Genomic DNA, 18,520 nt, shown 5'->3' with positions numbered 1-18,520 from the left:
GCCAGTTCACCTAACCAGCACAGCTTGGGACTGTGGGAGGAAACCGGAGCACCCGGAGGAAACCCATGCCGACACGGGAAGAACGTGCAAACCCCACACAGATAATGGTTCAAGCCGGGAATCGAACCTGGGTCCCTGGCGCTGTGAGGCAGCAGTGCTAACCGCTGTGCCACTTTCATTCACTCTAATGACTGTTCATTTTACTCTGCCCAAGCTGTACTTACAACCACCTTATTTCCTTCCTTTCAGGAGTGTTCAAGCAAGTCACATTCTAATATCGTCAGATGGACAGGTTTATTTATCAGGACTCCGCAGTATATTCAGTATGATCAGCCACGGGCAGCGGCTACGGGTGATCCATGACTTCCCTAAATACAGTGTTAAAATATTACCCTGGCTGAGCCCCGAGCTGCTGCAACAGGTAAGTTCTCACCTGCTGTAACCAAGCACCTTTGACATTTGGAGTGACAGGATGTTTGAAGCTTCAGGTGGGTGTCGTACAGATCAACCCACCTATATATATTAAACAGGAAGTGTACAACATTTTATTGACAAGAGGCAGCCTAGCCCTGGTCTCAGAGGCAGCCTGCAGTGGGCAATATGTAGCCTCCAGGGTTAAAATTTCACCCAAAACCTCAGCTCCTGATGTGCACACTGGATTGCAGTTTATGTTTATAATCTTGCCAGTATAGAACCAGAAAACTGCAGCAAAATCAGCCCAAATTGATAAATCTTTGTTTTTATTATTTACTGGTGCATGTTCAAATTTATTTAACGTAACTGTTTAAAACAACTTGTCCAAATTAATCAGCATTCAGCAGAGTAAACCAGGATCATTACTCTGATCATTACTGGGCCACTGCCAAAGGGACTCTACAGCATTCCTGCTGCTGGCCAGTTAGTTCAGTGCTGATGGCCTGCCTTATGGCAGAACATTGGAGCTAATGGCAAGAACCCAGCAGACTTAACATGATATTTCCTGCTTGTTGATTCCTGAGTTCCTGCAAGCCCAGATTGATAGACAATGCTTGGGTTAACGCGCCTGCTGGTCTTCATCAGGTGTTTGGTGCCCCTATATTCAGCTTGCACCCAAACCGCCGCCTTGCTAATGCACTTGGTTGCAATTGTTGGTTACTGATTCTGGGAGTAAAAGTGAGTGTGGAGTGTTTTGTCTTAATTCAGTCATTTGATGTGGGTGTCAGTGGCAAGCTTGGTATTTATTGGCCATTCCTCGTTGTCTTTGAGAAGGTGGTGGTGAGCCATCTTCTTGAATCACTGCAGTCCATGTGATAGAGAGTCATAGAGCAATACAGCACGGAAACAGGCCCTTCGGCCCAATCGTTCCATGCCAACCAGCTAGTCCCAATTGCCCATGTTTGACCCATATCCCTCTAAATCTTTCCCATCCATGTACTTATCCAAATGATTTTTAAATGTTGCTATTGTACCTGCCTCAACCACTTTCTCTGGCTGCGCATTCCATATACGCACCACTCCCTGCGTGAAGAAGTTGCACCTCGGGTCCCTTTTAAATCTTTCCCCTCTTGCCTTAAACTTATGCCCTCTAGTTTAATTTCAATTCCCCTTCCCTGGGAAAAAGACTCAGAGTTCATCCTATGTATGCCCCTCATGATTGTACACACCTCAATAAGATCACTCCAAGGAATAAAGTTCTAGCCTGGCCAAACTCTCCCTATAACTCAGGCCCACGAGTCCTGGCAACATCCTCGTAAATCTTCTTTGCACTCATCCCAGTTTATCAATGTCTTTCCAGGGTGATCAAAACTGTACACAATATTCCAAGTGCAGCCTCACCTACGACTTATGTAGCTATAACATAATGTCCCAACTCCTATACTGAATGCCCTGACTGATGAAAGCCAGAGTGCTAAATGCCTTTTTCACTACCCTGTCTACATTCAACGAACTATGTACTTGTACTCCTAGGTCGCTCTGTTCCTCAACACCCCCCAGGGCCCTACCATTCACTGTGTAAGTCTGACACTGGTTTGATTTTTCAAAATGCCACACCTCACGCTTGTTTGTATTGAAATCTATTTGCCAATCCTCGGCCCACTTCCCTAATTGATCAAGATCCCCCTGTAATTTTTGATAACCACCTTCGCTATCCACACAATACCTCCTAATTTAGTATCATCCACAAAATTATTAAATATGCCTTGTACAGAATCTCCCTGAGGCACACCACTAGTCACAGGCCTCCAATCCGAGAAAGAACCTTTGTCCATCACCCTCTGCCTTCTACCATCGAACCAATTTTGAATCCAATTATCTACTCTCCCTGGATCCCGTACGACCTAATCTTCCAGACTAGCCTAGTATGGGGGACCTTGTCAAAGGCCTTGCTAAAGTTCATGTAGGCAACATCTACTGCCCTACCCCCATCCATCCTCTTGGTTACCTCTTTGAAAATTCTAAAGGATTCGTCAGACATGACTTCCTAAGCACAAAGCTGTGCTGACTATCCAAATGTTGGTAGATCCTGGCCCTCAGAATCTCCTCCAGTAACTTACCCACCACTGACGTCAGGCTCACCTATATAGATATACCACGGTGCGAGTAGGAAGTGTGATCCCAGAATATTGAGCCAGTAACAATGAAGGGATGATGATTACAGTTTAATGTTGGAATGGTTTGTAGTGGAAATTTTGTTACTGAACCAGTGGGACTCCTATTCATAGCGATGAAGGGGAGCGGAAGTATCTGGCCTTGGCCTGTCTATTACTGTAGCCGGAAGGAATACTATCTGGAAAGAAATATCCAGACAATGTGAGACTGTGTTTCCACTTTAAAATGCTTACATTCTTTTCTGTAATGACAATTGTTTAGGGTGAAGTTGCTTCTACATTGTAACAACATTTCCCTGGGGTAATTTTAATGCCCAAAAACCAGTGGTTAGGATTGGATGTTAAAATTAAAAAAATTTCAAACCCACCTCCGAACTAACCACTTCCAGGTTTAACAGAGATGAGGTAGGGAAGCATTTAAATATAATGAAGCTTGAAAGCTTGACAGGGTTAACACTGGGCGGCCGTGTTTCCCAGTCCTTGCGGAACTATTCAAACTACAAGGGGTGAGTAAAGGTCCTTGCACCGCAACCAGGTTCCCTCCAAGTCACTCACCATGCTGACTTCACTATCGCTGGGTCAAAATCCTGGAACTCCCTCCCTAACAGCACCGTGAGTGTACCTACGCCACATGGACTGCAGCAGATCAAGAAGGCACCTCGTTCTCGAGGGCAATCTGGGATGGGTAATAAATGCTGGCCTAGCCAGCAACACCCACATTCCGTAATGATTTTTTCAAAAAGCGCAATGTGGAAAAGGAGAAAGTGGGAGTGCGTCCCCACTCCCCAAATGATCAGCCCCCACTGCTCGTCCAATCAAACTCTTTCCCCACCCCCCCCCCCCCCCCCCCCCCCCACCCACCTCAGGAAATTGAGAATTAGATTATGCACCCCCTCCCCCACCCGAAAACCATCCCATGCTCACACTAGCTGCTGCTGCCTCCTTTCGTACCCCCAGTGGGTCAGCTCTGAAGTGCTCCCCAGCCTGAAGGAAGCTGAGACTGTCAATCGATCTGATTTCTGGGTGGGGAACCTCTTGGAGTCAAAATTGGAAAACCGAAACTACCCAGCCAAAGCTGCTCCCCGTCCTCAGACTCACCCCACCCCCCCCCCCTCCCCCCCAAATCCTGCTTAGCAAACCTATCCCTGTTGTGAGGAGCCCTGCCCAGAATTCTGAGATAGATGGTGGTTATTGCCCTGTTTTGAAGACAGATGGGTTACTGTTGGAAATCACTGCCACTGTTTTCACTTATTAGGAGGACGGCCCTCATTACCTTGCCAAAGACCAGGAGAGTAGCTATGGGCTTGGGATAGGGTGTTGAGGAATTGATGAAGACTGGAGCCCAAACACCCGTTCTTTGGGTGGAGGTGGTTGAAGCAGCAATTTATTTACTGTATCACAGCTTTCTTCTGAATAACCTGAGTTTAAGCCTTTCAGGAGAGTGAACTGACCCTGTGTGTGATCCTACTATCCAGTTATGGGTTACTCAGTCACTGAGTTCCATTTACATGATTGTAGACATTAATGCCTTTTTATAATATTTGCAGCTATTAACTAAGGTATCCTGTTACCTTCCTGTAGAATCTCCAGGGTTATGATGCCAAATCGGATATATACAGCCTGGGAATAACGGCCTGTGAACTGGCTAATGGACATGTTCCCTTTAAAAATATGCCTGCAACTCAGGTATGTGTTATAATGTACTTGGCGTTGCCTGCCATAGGCAAAGACAGCAGCATGGGTTAGTGCATCACAGGAACTCCAATAAGATTGTGCAGAAAGAGAAAGAAAGAATTAATTGGCAGGTTGAGAATTGTTAACAATATTTGTCACAGGTACAGTTCAATTCAATCACAGAATTATCTTCCCTTTAGTTTTATGACATGAGATTTGATCTGTATGAACCATGATGTTGTTATTCATCACATGGTTAATAAAGCTGATTCAGGACTAGTTGGATTCGGAATCAATTTCCAGAACGAACACAGGCCAATTCCAAAGATTCACTTCCATCTGAGTGAAGAAATTCCTCCTCATCTTTGTCCTAAGCAGTCTCCTTTATTCTGAGACTGAGTCCCCTTCCTGCATCTACCGTGTCGTGCACGTTAATAATTTTGCAAGTTTCAATTAAATCCCCTTTCATTCTTCTAAATTCTGGAGAATACAGACTCGGGCACCTCAGTCTCTCCACTATAAACAATCCCTACCAATGTTTGCCAACCTTTGCTCTTGGCTCCACCAGAGCAGATTATATACCTTGTTCTTCCAATCTAGGATGCTCTCTCGCTAATCTAACTGTAATAATTTAAAGATTGAATTCTAAATAATGTAAGTTGAAGGCCTCAGTTGTGAACCACTGGACTCATTATGAGCAAGGCCATTGTGTCGGAATCTGTGCTTTCAAAGCTTGTGCATTCTGAGGCAGAGCCTAACTGAAAACGGAAACTGGAAGAGAAACAAAAAACTGATTCTCCTAATTTATAAGGAAATGAAAACTGAAACTGAGATTGGAAACTAAAACTTCTGGGCAGATTGAACCTGGTTGAAGATACATACAGTAAGGAGTCTAACAACACCAGGTTAAAGTCCAACAGGTTTATTTGGTAGCAAACGTCACTAGCTGTGTTGTTAGACTCCTTACTGTGTTTACCCCAGTCCAACGCCGGCATCTCCACATCATGAAGATACATAGAGACTCGGAGCCATCCAAGCTAAGTAGTTGAAGTTGATGGTACGGTACAGGGAGGCAGAAGAAAACAGAGGCTGGATCCAGGAGTTGCGAATAAGAAAATACACAGTCATAGAGGTTTACAGCATTGAAACAGGCCCTTCGGCCCAAAATGTCCATGCTGCCCAGTTTTTACTATTAAGCTAGTCCCAATTGCCCGCATTTGGCCCTTATCGCTCTATACCCATCTTACCCATGCGACTGTCTAAATGCTTTTTAAAAGATAAAAATTTTTCTTATGCCAAAGACCAGCTGGTTACATGCTGTGCTATACAAGAGGAGGAAAGGTGTCTAGAAGATTCAGTCAAGGACTTACGATGAGAGATGAGTAATGGAAACCAGTAGCGGAGGAACTATTATACGAAAAACTCTGGCTCTGTGTTTATCGACCTTATACATTTCCTGACAACCAGATGAGGACAGAGGAATTGGGAGGGTAGCTATGAACAACAGTACAATTATAATGTCTGTGTTAGGAATGGATCGAAAAAAGTCCAAATAAGGAGGAAATATTATTGGCTTAACTACTATGGTATGTGTAAATGAGTAGGGAAGGCACTCAAATTAATGATTGTTGTGCTAATTGGCAATTATTTTCATAATTGATAATCTGAGGGGCTTAGATAGTGATAAATGCAGGTAAAGGGCAAGAGGAAACAGCTCAGAAAGGTGAAGCTAGACAACATCCAAGTAAACAGAATAGTGACAGCTGAGGGCTAATCCATTTGTCGGGGGGAGGGTGCATGTAATCTAATTTGGTGGTGGATAATGTAAGCATTGGGCACCTGCTGTAACCTACAAGGCTACAGACCAGGTACTGGACAGTGGGATTAAAATGCACGGCGAGTTTTCTTTTCTCTGGTTGGCACACACAAGATGGGCTGAATGGCTTCCTTTTGTGCTGAAACAGGGGAGGCGATGCCTGGTGGTATTATCACTGGGCGATTAATCCAGAAACTCAGCTAATGTTCTGGGGACCTGGGTTTGAATCCCTTTACAGCAGATGGTGGAATTTGAATTCAATAATTAACATCTGGAATTAAGAATCTACTGATGACCATGAAACCATTGTCGAATGTTGGAAAAACCCATCTGGTTCACTAATGTCCTTTAGGGAAGGAAATCCTTTCCTGACCTGGCCGACACGTGACTCCAGAGCCACAGCAATGTGGTCGTCTCTCAACTGCCCTCTGAAATAGCCTAGCAAGCCACTCAGTTGTATCACCACCACTTTCTCAAGGAGAACTAGGGATGGGCAATAAATGCTGACCAGCCAGTGACACCCATGTCCCACGAATGAATAAAGAAACTTTTCTATGGTTCTAAGAAGAATGATGTCAGCTTGGAGCAAATGGAACTGAATATGGCAGGAGAAATTCGAGGGACACCAGTGCAAAGTCTTAGACGTTGGGATTAAACTGAAGGTAAAATTAGGGTCGTCAAGATATTTGAAGGAGAGGCTGAAAAATTTGTAAACAGGTGGCTAAACACAAATGTTTAGTCGTAGCAGAACAAACTGTGTGATCTGTGCTAAATAAGATGGTAGTCATGATGTGGAGATGCCGGCGTTGGACTGGGGTAAACCTGTTGGACTTTAACCTGGTGTTGTTAAAACTCTTACTAAAGAAGATCCACGTACAGGCTATGGTCTTCTACAGAAAAGCTGGAGAATAAACTCGTGAACTAAGCAGAGAAATAATTGAAGATGAAGTGTAAAATGGTAGGTAAAGGAAGATCAGTAAAAGTTAGATGAACAGATTCTAATTCTGGAATTCCGAGCACCTCTCGCCCACATCGTGCAATGCTGCGCTCCTGAGTTGTACGATCAATTAGTCAATGTTCAGAGAAGAAAGGGAGGTCGGAGGTGGGATGGGAGTTTGCAAGGGTGGGTGGGAAGATGGTCAATATTTGTTTTCTGGAAGATGCAGTGACAGCAGATTTAAAGGAGAGAGGGGCAACATCTGAAGAGAGGGGGCCAGGGGAAGTTGAGTGATCAGCAGTTTGGTGAGAATAGGTTTGAGGGCACAGGAGATGGGCCTCATGGACAGGATGTGATCAGAGTGGACATGAGCGGGGATGGGAGAGAAACTAGGGGAGGATGTGAATTCAGGGCTGGGTGGGGTGGGGGGACGACATTCACGGAAGTTTGGCCAGGTGGGTGAGGGGAAGAGAGCAATGCGCAGAGACAGCTGATCGGATTGAATCATTATGACAAGTCCATGAGCTGCTGCAAATTGCTGTTGGTGAGAGCAGTGTGGAGAGGAGTTCAGACAGTCAGCAGGAAGCTGAGCGCGCTCGCTACATCCGCAATAGTGAGCAATTTTAGCAGATGAGAATAGGAGCCAATAGTGTTGTAGTCCAGCCAGATGTGGTGGATGGCGAAACCAATTGTGCACCATATCCTTTTAAGTCTCCATCCCTTGGACTTTAAGTGAAGATAAGGGTCGCAGTCTGGGAGCAGCCAGGGTGAGAGAGTGTAATAGTTTTATTGGAAATTCGGACATTAAAGGTGGAGGTGAGTAAGTTTCATGTTCCCCATTATTGAGACTAATTTTCAATTCCAGATTTCATTCGTTGAATTTAAATCCCAGTGTGTACCTTATCCTTTTAAGACCACATTCCTTGGACTTTAAGTGAGCTACGTTGATGAGATTTGAACCCATGTCCCCAGAACATTGGCCTGGCCCTCTTGCCTCACTAGTCCAGTGACATTACCACTGCGCTACCATCTTCCCCATTTCTCTCTTTGTATCTAATGTTTAGCTTCAAGACATTTGTCTATTGTTCCCATTAACTCGTTGCTCTGCTCAGATGTTGCTGGAGAAGTTGAATGGGACGGTACCCTGCCTCTTGGACACCACTACCATCCCTGCAGAGGAGCTGTTGATGACAAACTCGCAGTCAGCAGTGGATTCGGGCATCGTCGAGAGCTCTGCGGCTTGTGGCACACGAACAACAAACGGGGAGCAGGTGCAGCACCCATACAACAGGACCTTCTCTGGGCTCTTCCACAACTTTGTGGAGTTGTGCTTACAGCGGGAGCCTGAGCAGAGGTACAATCATTGTCAAAGCAGAGTGGTGGCTGGATTTCATTCACAAAATTACATATATATGAAAACAAATCTGTGCTTATGCAGTTGTTAATGCTGGCGATTATTTCCATTGAAATCTCTGATATTGAGTATTCCTCAGTCAGAAGTTGGCTGCAGAGTAAAGTTCCCTTGATTCTTCCCAAATGCTGTGTATTCGCAATGAAGCTTTGGCCAACTACTTTGGGACAATTGTTACTTCAGCTGATTGAACTCAAACCTCCTGGTCTGTTTGACACAGTGACACAGTTCCTGTTTTTACCAACTGCACCATAAAGGAAGCATTTTACCAATCAAACTGTGGTTAATGTACATCCCACTCGCTGTAATATTGCTGTCTGCATTACCCTTGCTGTAATATTGCCGTCTGCATCGCCCTCGCTGTAATATTACTGTCTGCTTTGCCCTCGCTGTAATATTGCTGTCTGCATCACCCTCGCTATAATATTACTGTCTGCCTCACCCTCACTGTAATATTGCTGCGAACGTCACCCTTGCTGTAATATTGCTGTCTGCCTCACCCTCGCTGTAATATTGCAGTGAGCGTCACTCTCACTGTAATATTGCTGTGAGCGTCACTCTCACTGTAATATTGCTGTGAGCGTTAGTCTCACTGTAATATTGCTGCAATCAATGCTGGCTTCTTTAGCTCGCTTGACTGACCCTTGTCTCTGTGTGTTCTTTTTAGGCCCTCAGCCAGTGCATTACTCAACCATTCGTTTGTGAAGCAGGTACGTGCATTGTGATTTATCCTTCGTATATTCAGTTGACCAGTCACTCTATACCCTGCCTGACCCTCAGGTATGGGTGGGGGTGGAATAAAGTGTTCTGGAGGATGAGGGTTGTCTCCAAAGCTCACAGTAAGTCTCGGCTATTTAGCTGGACTTCACTCACTGCATATCATCTTGGGAAAAGAGATAGAAGCAGAGATAGAGAAAGGGAATGATGGGAGGATGAAGCAGGTGGTGAGGAGTTTATAGGAGGTGAATTAAAAGAGATGTGCTAAGGAAGACCAGAGAGGGAGACTGGAACTCAAGAAATAGAAGCAGGAATAGATCACATGGCCCATCAAGTCTGCTCCACCATTCAGTATGATTATGGCTGATCCTGGACTTCAATCCCACTTGTTTGCCTCTTCCCCATGAGTCTGAATTCCCTGAGGAACCAAAACTCTGTCTTTAATATATTCAGCAATGCAGCATCCATAACCCCCAGGGTAAAGAATTTCAAAGATTAGCCATGCTAAATTCTCCCTCAATAGAACATTACAGCGCAGTACAGGCCCTTCGGCCCTCGATGTTGCGCCGACCAGTGAAACCAATCTAAAGCCCCTCTAATCTACACTCTTCCAATATCATCCATATGTTTATCCAATGACCATTTAAATGCCCTTAATGTTGGCGAGTCCACTACTGCTGCAGGCAGGGCATTCCACGCCCTTACTACTCTGAGTGAAGAACCTACCTCTGACGTCTGTCCTATATCTATCACCCCTCAATTTAAAGCTATGTCCCCTCGTGCGCGCCAGCACCATCCGAGGAAAAAGGCTCTCACTATCCACCCTATCTAATCCTCTGATCATCTTGTATGCCTCTATTAAGTCGCCTCTTAACCTTCTTCTCTCGAATGAAAACAACCTCAAGACCCTCAGCCTTTCCTCATAAGACCTTCCCACCATACCAGGCAACATCCTGGTAAATCTCCTCTGCACCCTTTCCAATGCTTCCACTTCCTTCCTATAATACGGCGACCAGAACTGTACGCAATACTCCAAGTGCGGTAGCACCAGAGTTTTGTACAGCTGCAACATGACATCCTGGCTCCGAAATCAATCCCTCTCCCAATAAAAGCTAACACTCAGTACGCCTTCTTAACAACCCTATCAACCTGGGTGCCAACTTTCAGGGATCTATGCACATGGACACCGAGATCTCTCTGCTCATCCACACTACCAAGTATCTTACCATTAGCCCAGTACTCTGTAATCCTGTTACTCCTTCCAAAGTGAATCACCTCTCACTTTTCCGCATTGAACTCCATTTGCCACCTCTCAGCCCAGCACTGCAGCTTATCTATGTCCCTCTGTAACCTGCAACAACCTTCCGCACTGTCCACAACTCCACCGACTTTAGTGTCATCCACAAATTTACTAACCCATCCTTCTACGCCCTCATCCAGGTCATTTATGAAAATGACAAACAGCAGTGGCCCCAAAACCGATCCTTGCGGTACACCACTAGTAACTGAACTCCAGGATGAATATTTCCCATCAACCACCACCCTCTGTCTTCTTACAGCTAGCCAATTCCTGATCCAAACCACTAAATCACCCTCAATCCCATGCCTCCATATTTTCTGCAATAGCTTACCGTGGGGAACCTTATCAAACGCTTTACTGAAATCCATATACACCACATCAACTGCCTTACCCTCATCCACCTCTTTGGTCACCTTCTCAAAGAACTCTAAGGTTTGTGAGGCACGAACTACCCTTCACAAAACCGTATTGACTATCCCTAATCAAATTATGCCTTTCTAGATTATTATAAATCCTATCTCTTATAATCCTTTCCAAAACTTTGCCCACGACAGAAGTAAGGCTCACTGGTCTATAATTACCAGGGTTGTCTCTACTCCCCTTCTTGAACGAGGGGATAACATTTGCTATCCTCCAGTCTTCTGGCACTATTCCTGTAGACAATGACGACATAAAGATCAAAGCCAAAGGCTCTGCAATCTCCTCCCTAGCCTCCCAGAGAATCCTGGGATAAATCCCATCCGGCCCAGGGGACTTATCTATTTTCACACTTTCCAGAATTGCTAACACCTCCTCCTTATTAACCTCAATCCCGTCTAGTCCAATAGCCTGTATCTCAGTATTCTCCTCGACAATATTGTCTTTTTCCTGTGTGAATACTGACGAAAAATACTCATTTAGCGCCTCTCCTATCTCTTCAGGCTCCACGCACAACTTCCCACTACTGTCCTTGACTGGCCCTAATCTTGCCCTTGTCATTCTTTTATTCCTGACATACTTACAGAAGGCTTTAGGGTTTTCCTTGATCCTACCTGCCAAAGACTTCTCATGTCCCCTCCTGGCTCTTAAATCTTTCTTTAGGTCCTTCCTGGCTAACTTGTAACTCTCAAGCGCCCTAACAGAACCTTCACGTCTCATCTTTACATAAGTCTCCTCCTTCCTCTTCACAGATTCAACTTCTTTAGCAAACCACGGTTCCCTCAATCGACCACTTCCTCCCTGCCTGACAGGTACATACTTATCAAGGACAGCCAGTAGCTGTTCCTTGAACAAGCTCCACATTTCAATTGTGCCCATCCCCTGCAGTTTCCTTCCCCAACCTATGCATCCTAAATCTCGCCTAATCGCATCATAATTTCCTTTCCCCCAGCTATAACTCTTGCCCTTCGGTATATACCTATTCCTTTCCATCGCTAAAGTAAATGTAACCGAATTGTGGTCACTATCACCAAAGTGCTCCCCTACCTCCAAATCTAACACCTGGTCTGGTTCATTACCCAGTAGCAAATCCAATGTGGCCTCGCCTCTTGTTGGCCTATCTACATACTGTGTCAGGAAACCCCCCTGCACACATTGGACAAAAACCGACCCATCAATGTTCCCAAGCAGTTGCCGGAGTGTGGCGTTTAGGGGAATTTCATGGTAACTTCATTGCACTGTTAATGTAAGCCTACTTGTGACACTAATAAATAAACTTTAACTTTAAAAACTTTAATTCTGAGTGAAGTAATTTCCCCAAACTTCAGTCCTGAAGAATCAGCCCCTCATCCTGAGACTGTGTCCCTGAGTCTTAGATTTGATTTGATTTGATTTATTACTGTCACATGTATTAGTATACAGTGAAAAGTATTGTTTCTTGCGTACAATACAGACCAAGCATACTGTTCATAGAGAAGGAAAGGAGAGAGTGCAGAATGTAATATTACAGTCGTAGCTAGGGTGTAGAGAAAGATCAACTTAATGCAAGGTAAGTCCATTCAAAAGTCTGACAGCAGTAGGGAAGAAACTGTTCTTGAGTCGGTTGGTACGTGATCTCAGACTTTTGTATCTTTTTCCCGATGGAAGAATGTGGAAGAGAGAATGCTTTGCTGAGGCAGCAGGAAGACTCAATGGATGGGAGGATGGTTTGCGTAATGGATTGGGCTACATTCACGAACTTTTGTAGTTCCTTGTGGTCTTGGGCAGAGCAGGAGCCATACCAAGCTGTGATGTAACTAGAAAGAATACTTTCTATGGTGCATCTGTAAAAGTTGGTGAGAGTCGTAGCTGACATGTCAAATTTCCTGAGTCTTCTGAGAAAGTAGAGGCATTGGTGAGCTTTCTTAACTATAGTGTCGGAATGGGGGGGGCCAGGACAGGTTGTTGGTGATCTGGACACCTAAAAACATGAAGCTCTCGATCCTTTCTACTTCGTCCCCATTGATGTAGACAGAGACATGTTCTGCTTTACACTTCCTAAAGTTAGTGACAATCTCCTTCGTTTTGTTGACATTGAGGGAGAGATTATTGTTGCCATACCAGTTCACCAGATTCTCTATCTCATTCCTGTACTCTGTCTCGTCATTGTTTGAGATCCAACCCATTACAATGGTGTCGTCAGCAAACTTGAAAATCGAATTGGAGGGGAATTTGGCCGCACAGTCATAGGTGTATAAGGAGTATAGTAGGGGGCTGAGAACACAGGCTTGTGGGGCACCGGTGTTGAGGATGATCGTGAAGGATGTATTGTTGCCTATCCTTACTGATTGTGGTCTGTGGGTTAGGAAGTTCAGGATCCAGTCGCAGAGGGAGGTGCTGAGGCCCAGGCCATAGAGTTTGGAGATGAGTTTCATGGGAATAATAGTGTTGAAGCCTGAGCTGTAGTCAATAAATAGGAGTCTGACATAGGTATCCTTGTTATCTAGGTGTTCCAGGGTTGAGTGCAGGGCCAGGGATATGGCGTCTGCTGTGGACCTGTTGCGGCGGAAGGCAAACTGTAGTGGGTCCAGGTAGTCTGGGAGGCTGGAATTGATTCGTGCCATGACTAACCTTTCGAAGCACTTCATAATGATGGATGTCAGAGCCACCGGCCGATAGTCATTAAGGCACGCTGCTTGGTTTTTCTTAGGTACCAGGATGATTGTCATCGTCTTGGAGCAGATAGGGGACCGATAGATTCGACAGATTCCCTGACCAGCAGAAACACTGCGTCCACCCTATCAAACCCCTTCAGAATGCTGTAGATTTCAATGAGATCGCTCTCATTCTTCTAAACTCCAGAGAATATAAACTCAATTCACTCAGCCTCTCCTCACAGGACAACTGCCTCATCCCAGGGGCCAATCTAATGAACCTTTGCTGTACCTGCTCCAGATCAGTTATTCTTCGTTACTGGGAGTTGTGAAGATCTCTGTTCAGCTTTAATAGTTAGTGAAATGAAGCTGGAGTCCAGTGTATTTCTGTTTAGATTGATAGGGAGTTCAAATACTGAGTGTGTTTTTGAAAATGTTGCAAAGTGAATGTGATTTCTGTAACTCCTCACTCATAACACCACCTTGGCCGTGCTAAATTCTCCCTCAGTGTATCCGAACAGGCACCGGAATGTGGCGACTCGGGGATTCTCACAGTAACTTCATTGCAGTGTTAATGTAAGCCTACTTGTGACAATAAATAAACTTTAAACAATCGGGAAGTTAAGACCATTTTGGACTTTTTTGCTGTTAAGTTAATTTAATTATAAGTGTACGCCTTACCAGGCCTCCCATGAAAGGACAGGTTTTCTACATAAAGGGCTGGTGCATGGCGTGGTTGCTGCTGTGCTTTCACCAGCCTGTCAGCTCCCCATTGTCACTCTTCCTCCTGAGCTGCAGCAGGTCACTCACTCCTTTTCTTTTTCACCAGCTGAAGCGGCGAGTGGTGGAGGTGCTTCCTGACCTGCTGCGACCCGTCACCCCGATGACCGACCTGGAAGGAACTCTCCCACACGAGTTGCGAGGAATGGCCGGACTGGCATCCAGCCTGGAGCAGCTGGACGTGGAGGACTGGGACTTCTGAACATGGAGCCTGTGCACGTGCAGCAGTCGCATGATGCTGACGGTCTTTATTTGTATTTTTTTTAACATAAAAAAGCCAACTTCGTTAACGTACAAATGGTAGCTGGGATCCAGAGACGTGTGGTACTGATGGAAGCTGAATAATGTGTGTGCCCATCGAACCAGCTCGGGTGGACCAGGGACCACCGCCTGAACATTGTCGCTCAACTTGAACTGGAGATTTCAGATCAAAACCTTTACCCCTTTCCTGTAACTGTACCAGCAGCTAGTGAATCATGAGTACAGAGGCAGTGTACTCACACCCCTTGTGAGCACAGAGGTAATGTCCTCATTCCCTCGCACTCCCTGTGAGTACAGAGACTGTGTTCACACCTCATCACTCGAGTACAGAGTCATTGTACTCGAAGCCCTCATCACAGTGAAGGGGATGCAATGTATGCTGATGTTTTATTACCTTCTTGCATAAAATCCCTTTATACCTGAATTGTTATTTATTCAGATTCAGTCAATATTAAAGTTACATTTGGATATAAATTTGTGGAACCCTTGTGTACTGGACAAGTCTGAGATGCATCCATTGTAATTTAGATTCTCTCTCATGTAGGAGACCTGATTCTGAATTTTCCAGTTCAACATTGTCAATCCAATGGGTTAATTTTATTTATTTTTTTATTTTGGAGAAGCATTGGGTGTGTGTGTGGGGGGGGGGGGGGGGGGGGAGAATATTCCAGTCAGTTGCTGCCCTTCATTGAGCCAGAAACCAGTAAATAACAGGAGTCAGCAGAGCGTGGGCTACACTCCACTGTGAGATCCATGACTCCACAGACTATTGAGGTTGGGTTCAGTATGGATCCCATCAGAGCTGGAACAGGAGCAATTTGCAGATGCAGATCTCCTCTTGAAGGACCTGATCGTATCTGGCTAGCTGAGCCACAATGCAGAATTCTGACTTCCTCTCGTGGAGAAGCCACTCATTTTTCAGTAATGCGCCAAGCCAGGATCCGCAGTGAATGTCAGCTGCCTTTAACCCTGCATGAGCAAACTCACCAGATAGTCGCAACCCATGGGATCCACAGGAGCTCTCAACTGTCTGATATCCCCTTTTTGAAATGGTGAGATTCTGCCCCCCTCCCCCTGATAGTCCTGGAGTCTCCCAGAATTTAAATCTCCTGAAACAAGCTGTCAGCAGCCCAGGAGAAAAAGAATGAGTCCATAAAGGTGTTTTTTTTTTTTCAATTTCTGTCAGCATTTTTGTAAAAGTAAATAGATTTTAAAAAGACTGTTGAAGCAAGAGATACGGTTTCCCATCCCATTGGAAGGTTCTGTTTCTGATCATGGCAGCAATCAATGTCGCTCCCAATATGTAACTTTTTGTGAAGCTACTCTTTGTGAAATTGCCAAAGGGAGGCGATGGCCTAGTGGTATTATCGCTCGACTATTAATCCAGAAACCCAGACAATGGTCTAGGGACCCAGGTTCGAATCCCACCACGGCAGATGGTGGAATTTGAATTCAATAAAAAAAGCTGGAATTAAGAATCTACTGATGGCCATGAAACCATTGTCGATTGTCAGAAAAACCCATCTGATTCACTGATGTCCTTGAGGGAAGGAAATCTGCCATCCTTACCCAGTCTGGCCTACATGTGACTCCAGAGCCACAGCAATGTGTTGACTTTTAACTGCTCTCTGAAATGGCCTGGCAAGCCACTCAGTTGTAACCATCGCTACAAAGTCTCAACAAAGAAATGAAACCGGACGGACCACCTGGCATCGACCTAGGCACCGGAAAAGATAACAGCAAAACAAACAGCCCTGTCGACCTTGCAAAGTTCTCCTTACTAACATCTGGGGGTTAGTGTCAAAATTGGGAGAGCTGTCTCACAGACTAGTCAAGCAATGGCCTGACATAGTCATTCTCACGGAATCATACCTTACAGATAACACCCCAGACACCACCATTACCATTCCTGGCTATGTCCCATCCCACTGGCAGCACAGTGGTATACAATCCAGTGGGAGTTCCCCTGGGATTCCTTAACATTGACTCCAGACCCATGAAGTCTCATGGCTTCAGGTTAAACATGGACAAGGAAACCTCTTACTGGTTACCACGTACCGTCGTCCTCCGACTGATGAATCAATAGTCCTCCATGTTGAACAACTCTTGGAGGAAGCACTGAGGGTGGCAAGGGTGCAAAACGTACTCTGGGTGGGGGAATTTCCATGTCCACCACCAAGAGTGGCTCGGCAGCCGCACTACTGATCGAGCCAGTTGGGTCCTAAAGAATAGAACTGCTAGACTGGGTCTGCAGCAGATGGTGAAGGAACCAACAAGAGGAAATAATATACTTGACCTCATCAAAGAACAAACAAAGAACAATACAGCACAGGAACAGGCCCTTCGGCCCTCCAAGCCCGCGCCGCTCCCCGGTCCAGGATTGAATCCTGAATCCAGGATCCCCGCCCAATTTTCCAGCCTATCTACATCCTAATATCCTATCCACCGAGCTGTCCCTCACAGCTACGATGCTTTGTTCATCACAACCTATTAACTCACCCCCACCCCCCCATTCCAGAGCCTTGCCTATCTGCCAGCTGCAGATGCATCTGTCCATGACAGTATCGGTAAGAGTGACCACCGCACAGTCCTTGAGAAGGCGAAGTCCTGCCTTCACATTGAGAATAATCTCCATAGTCCCATAGCCAGTTAGAGGGGAAACTGGCGATGGAATGATCTACTGGCAGCTCATTCATATCAAACCCAGTCTTCGCTGGTATTACCATCATATAGACTGTAGAAATAACATTCCCTTGACCCACACAAGATAATTGTATTTGCTCTATCCCCAGGTATAATACCCCTCGAGTAGAGTATGATGTTCAGACCAGAGGAGCCACTGACACCAGTCCGATTAAGGAAATCAGACGTGTAATTGCGTGAAAGGAGAGGACAAATAGAGGATGCCAATGTTGTTATTGATTCTTACCTGTTTATTTCATCACAACTGATTTCAAATCCAATATCATCAGTAAAACCACTCGACACTAAATGTTGGAAGTGTTGACTTGGCACACTGGTATCGAGCTTTCCCCTCAATTCAAAGTCATGAATGTAAGCTGCACTTCCCTGACTTGAGCACGGAATCCTGGCTAATACTTCAGTACAGTACTGAGGTGGTGCTGCAGTGTTGGACGTGCCCTCTTTCAGATAAGATATATTATTGTTTGGGTGAATTATAAAAGAAGATGTGATCTATCGGAGGAAGTTCTCCTGAGAGCTCTCGAACAACCAGCCCTGCACCAAGACTGGTCGCTGTTTGCAGTTCTTGCAAGATCTGGCTGTGTGCAAATTGGCTGCAATGTTGGCCAGTGACTGTGCTTCAGAGGCAATTTCAAATTCCAAGCATGTGTAAAGTATTGCAGGATGTGCAAGTTTTTATTTTAGGTGTTTGGGTCAGACGGAAGAATCCTGGAATTGGAATAGTTCTCACTGAAAAAATGAAGTGTCTGTGAAGCCGATATTCAGCCTCTCAACCAGGCGTAATATTGGCTTTGGGCGCATGTTATAGAAACTGCCTGATTTCATTGTGACTCATAAAAACCAATTGAGGCCAGTAGCAATTCCTACCTGTACACACACCTCAACATTCGAACCTAATTCCTCCACCCGCAAGTCCCATTTACATCAATCCCAAAAGCTTGGAAAAGCTGGCACGTCCACAGAACATGTGCAACTTGAAACACATGTTCTAGTGGAACCACAGTCTCAAATAAAAAGAAAGATGTGCATTTGTATAGCACCTTTCACAACTTCAGCATCTTCCAATGCCCTTTACAGCCAGACAAGTACTTGTGACATATAATGACTGTTGTAATGTAGGAGAAATAGCAGACAATTTACACACAGCAAACTCCCACAAACAATTTACACACAACAAACTCCCACAAACAATTTACACACGGCAAACTCCCCACAAACCAATTTTACACACGGCAAAGCCTCCCACAAAACAATTTTACACACAGCAAAACTCCCACAAAACA

At 45.2% G+C, this 18,520-nt stretch overlaps 1 protein-coding gene across 1 annotated transcript; it reads left to right on the top strand.

The window, feature by feature from the left end:
- Positions 1-249: 249 nt before the first annotated feature.
- On the top strand, positions 250-15,015 carry LOC144490800 (STE20-related kinase adapter protein alpha-like; the record flags this gene model as incomplete). Its single annotated transcript, XM_078208498.1, has 5 exons — positions 250-421; positions 4,170-4,274; positions 8,128-8,369; positions 9,094-9,136; positions 14,323-15,015. Coding segments are annotated over 5 exons (715 nt in total), but the record flags the coding sequence as incomplete, so codon positions are not given.
- Between the last annotated feature and the right edge of the window lie 3,505 nt (positions 15,016-18,520).

This window comes from Mustelus asterias, unplaced genomic scaffold, assembly GCF_964213995.1.
Source record: "Mustelus asterias unplaced genomic scaffold, sMusAst1.hap1.1 HAP1_SCAFFOLD_3819, whole genome shotgun sequence".
Taxonomy (NCBI): Eukaryota; Metazoa; Chordata; class Chondrichthyes; order Carcharhiniformes; family Triakidae; genus Mustelus; species Mustelus asterias.
Note: the sequence above shows the minus strand (reverse complement) of the source record. Positions and strands in the feature narration are given on the sequence as shown.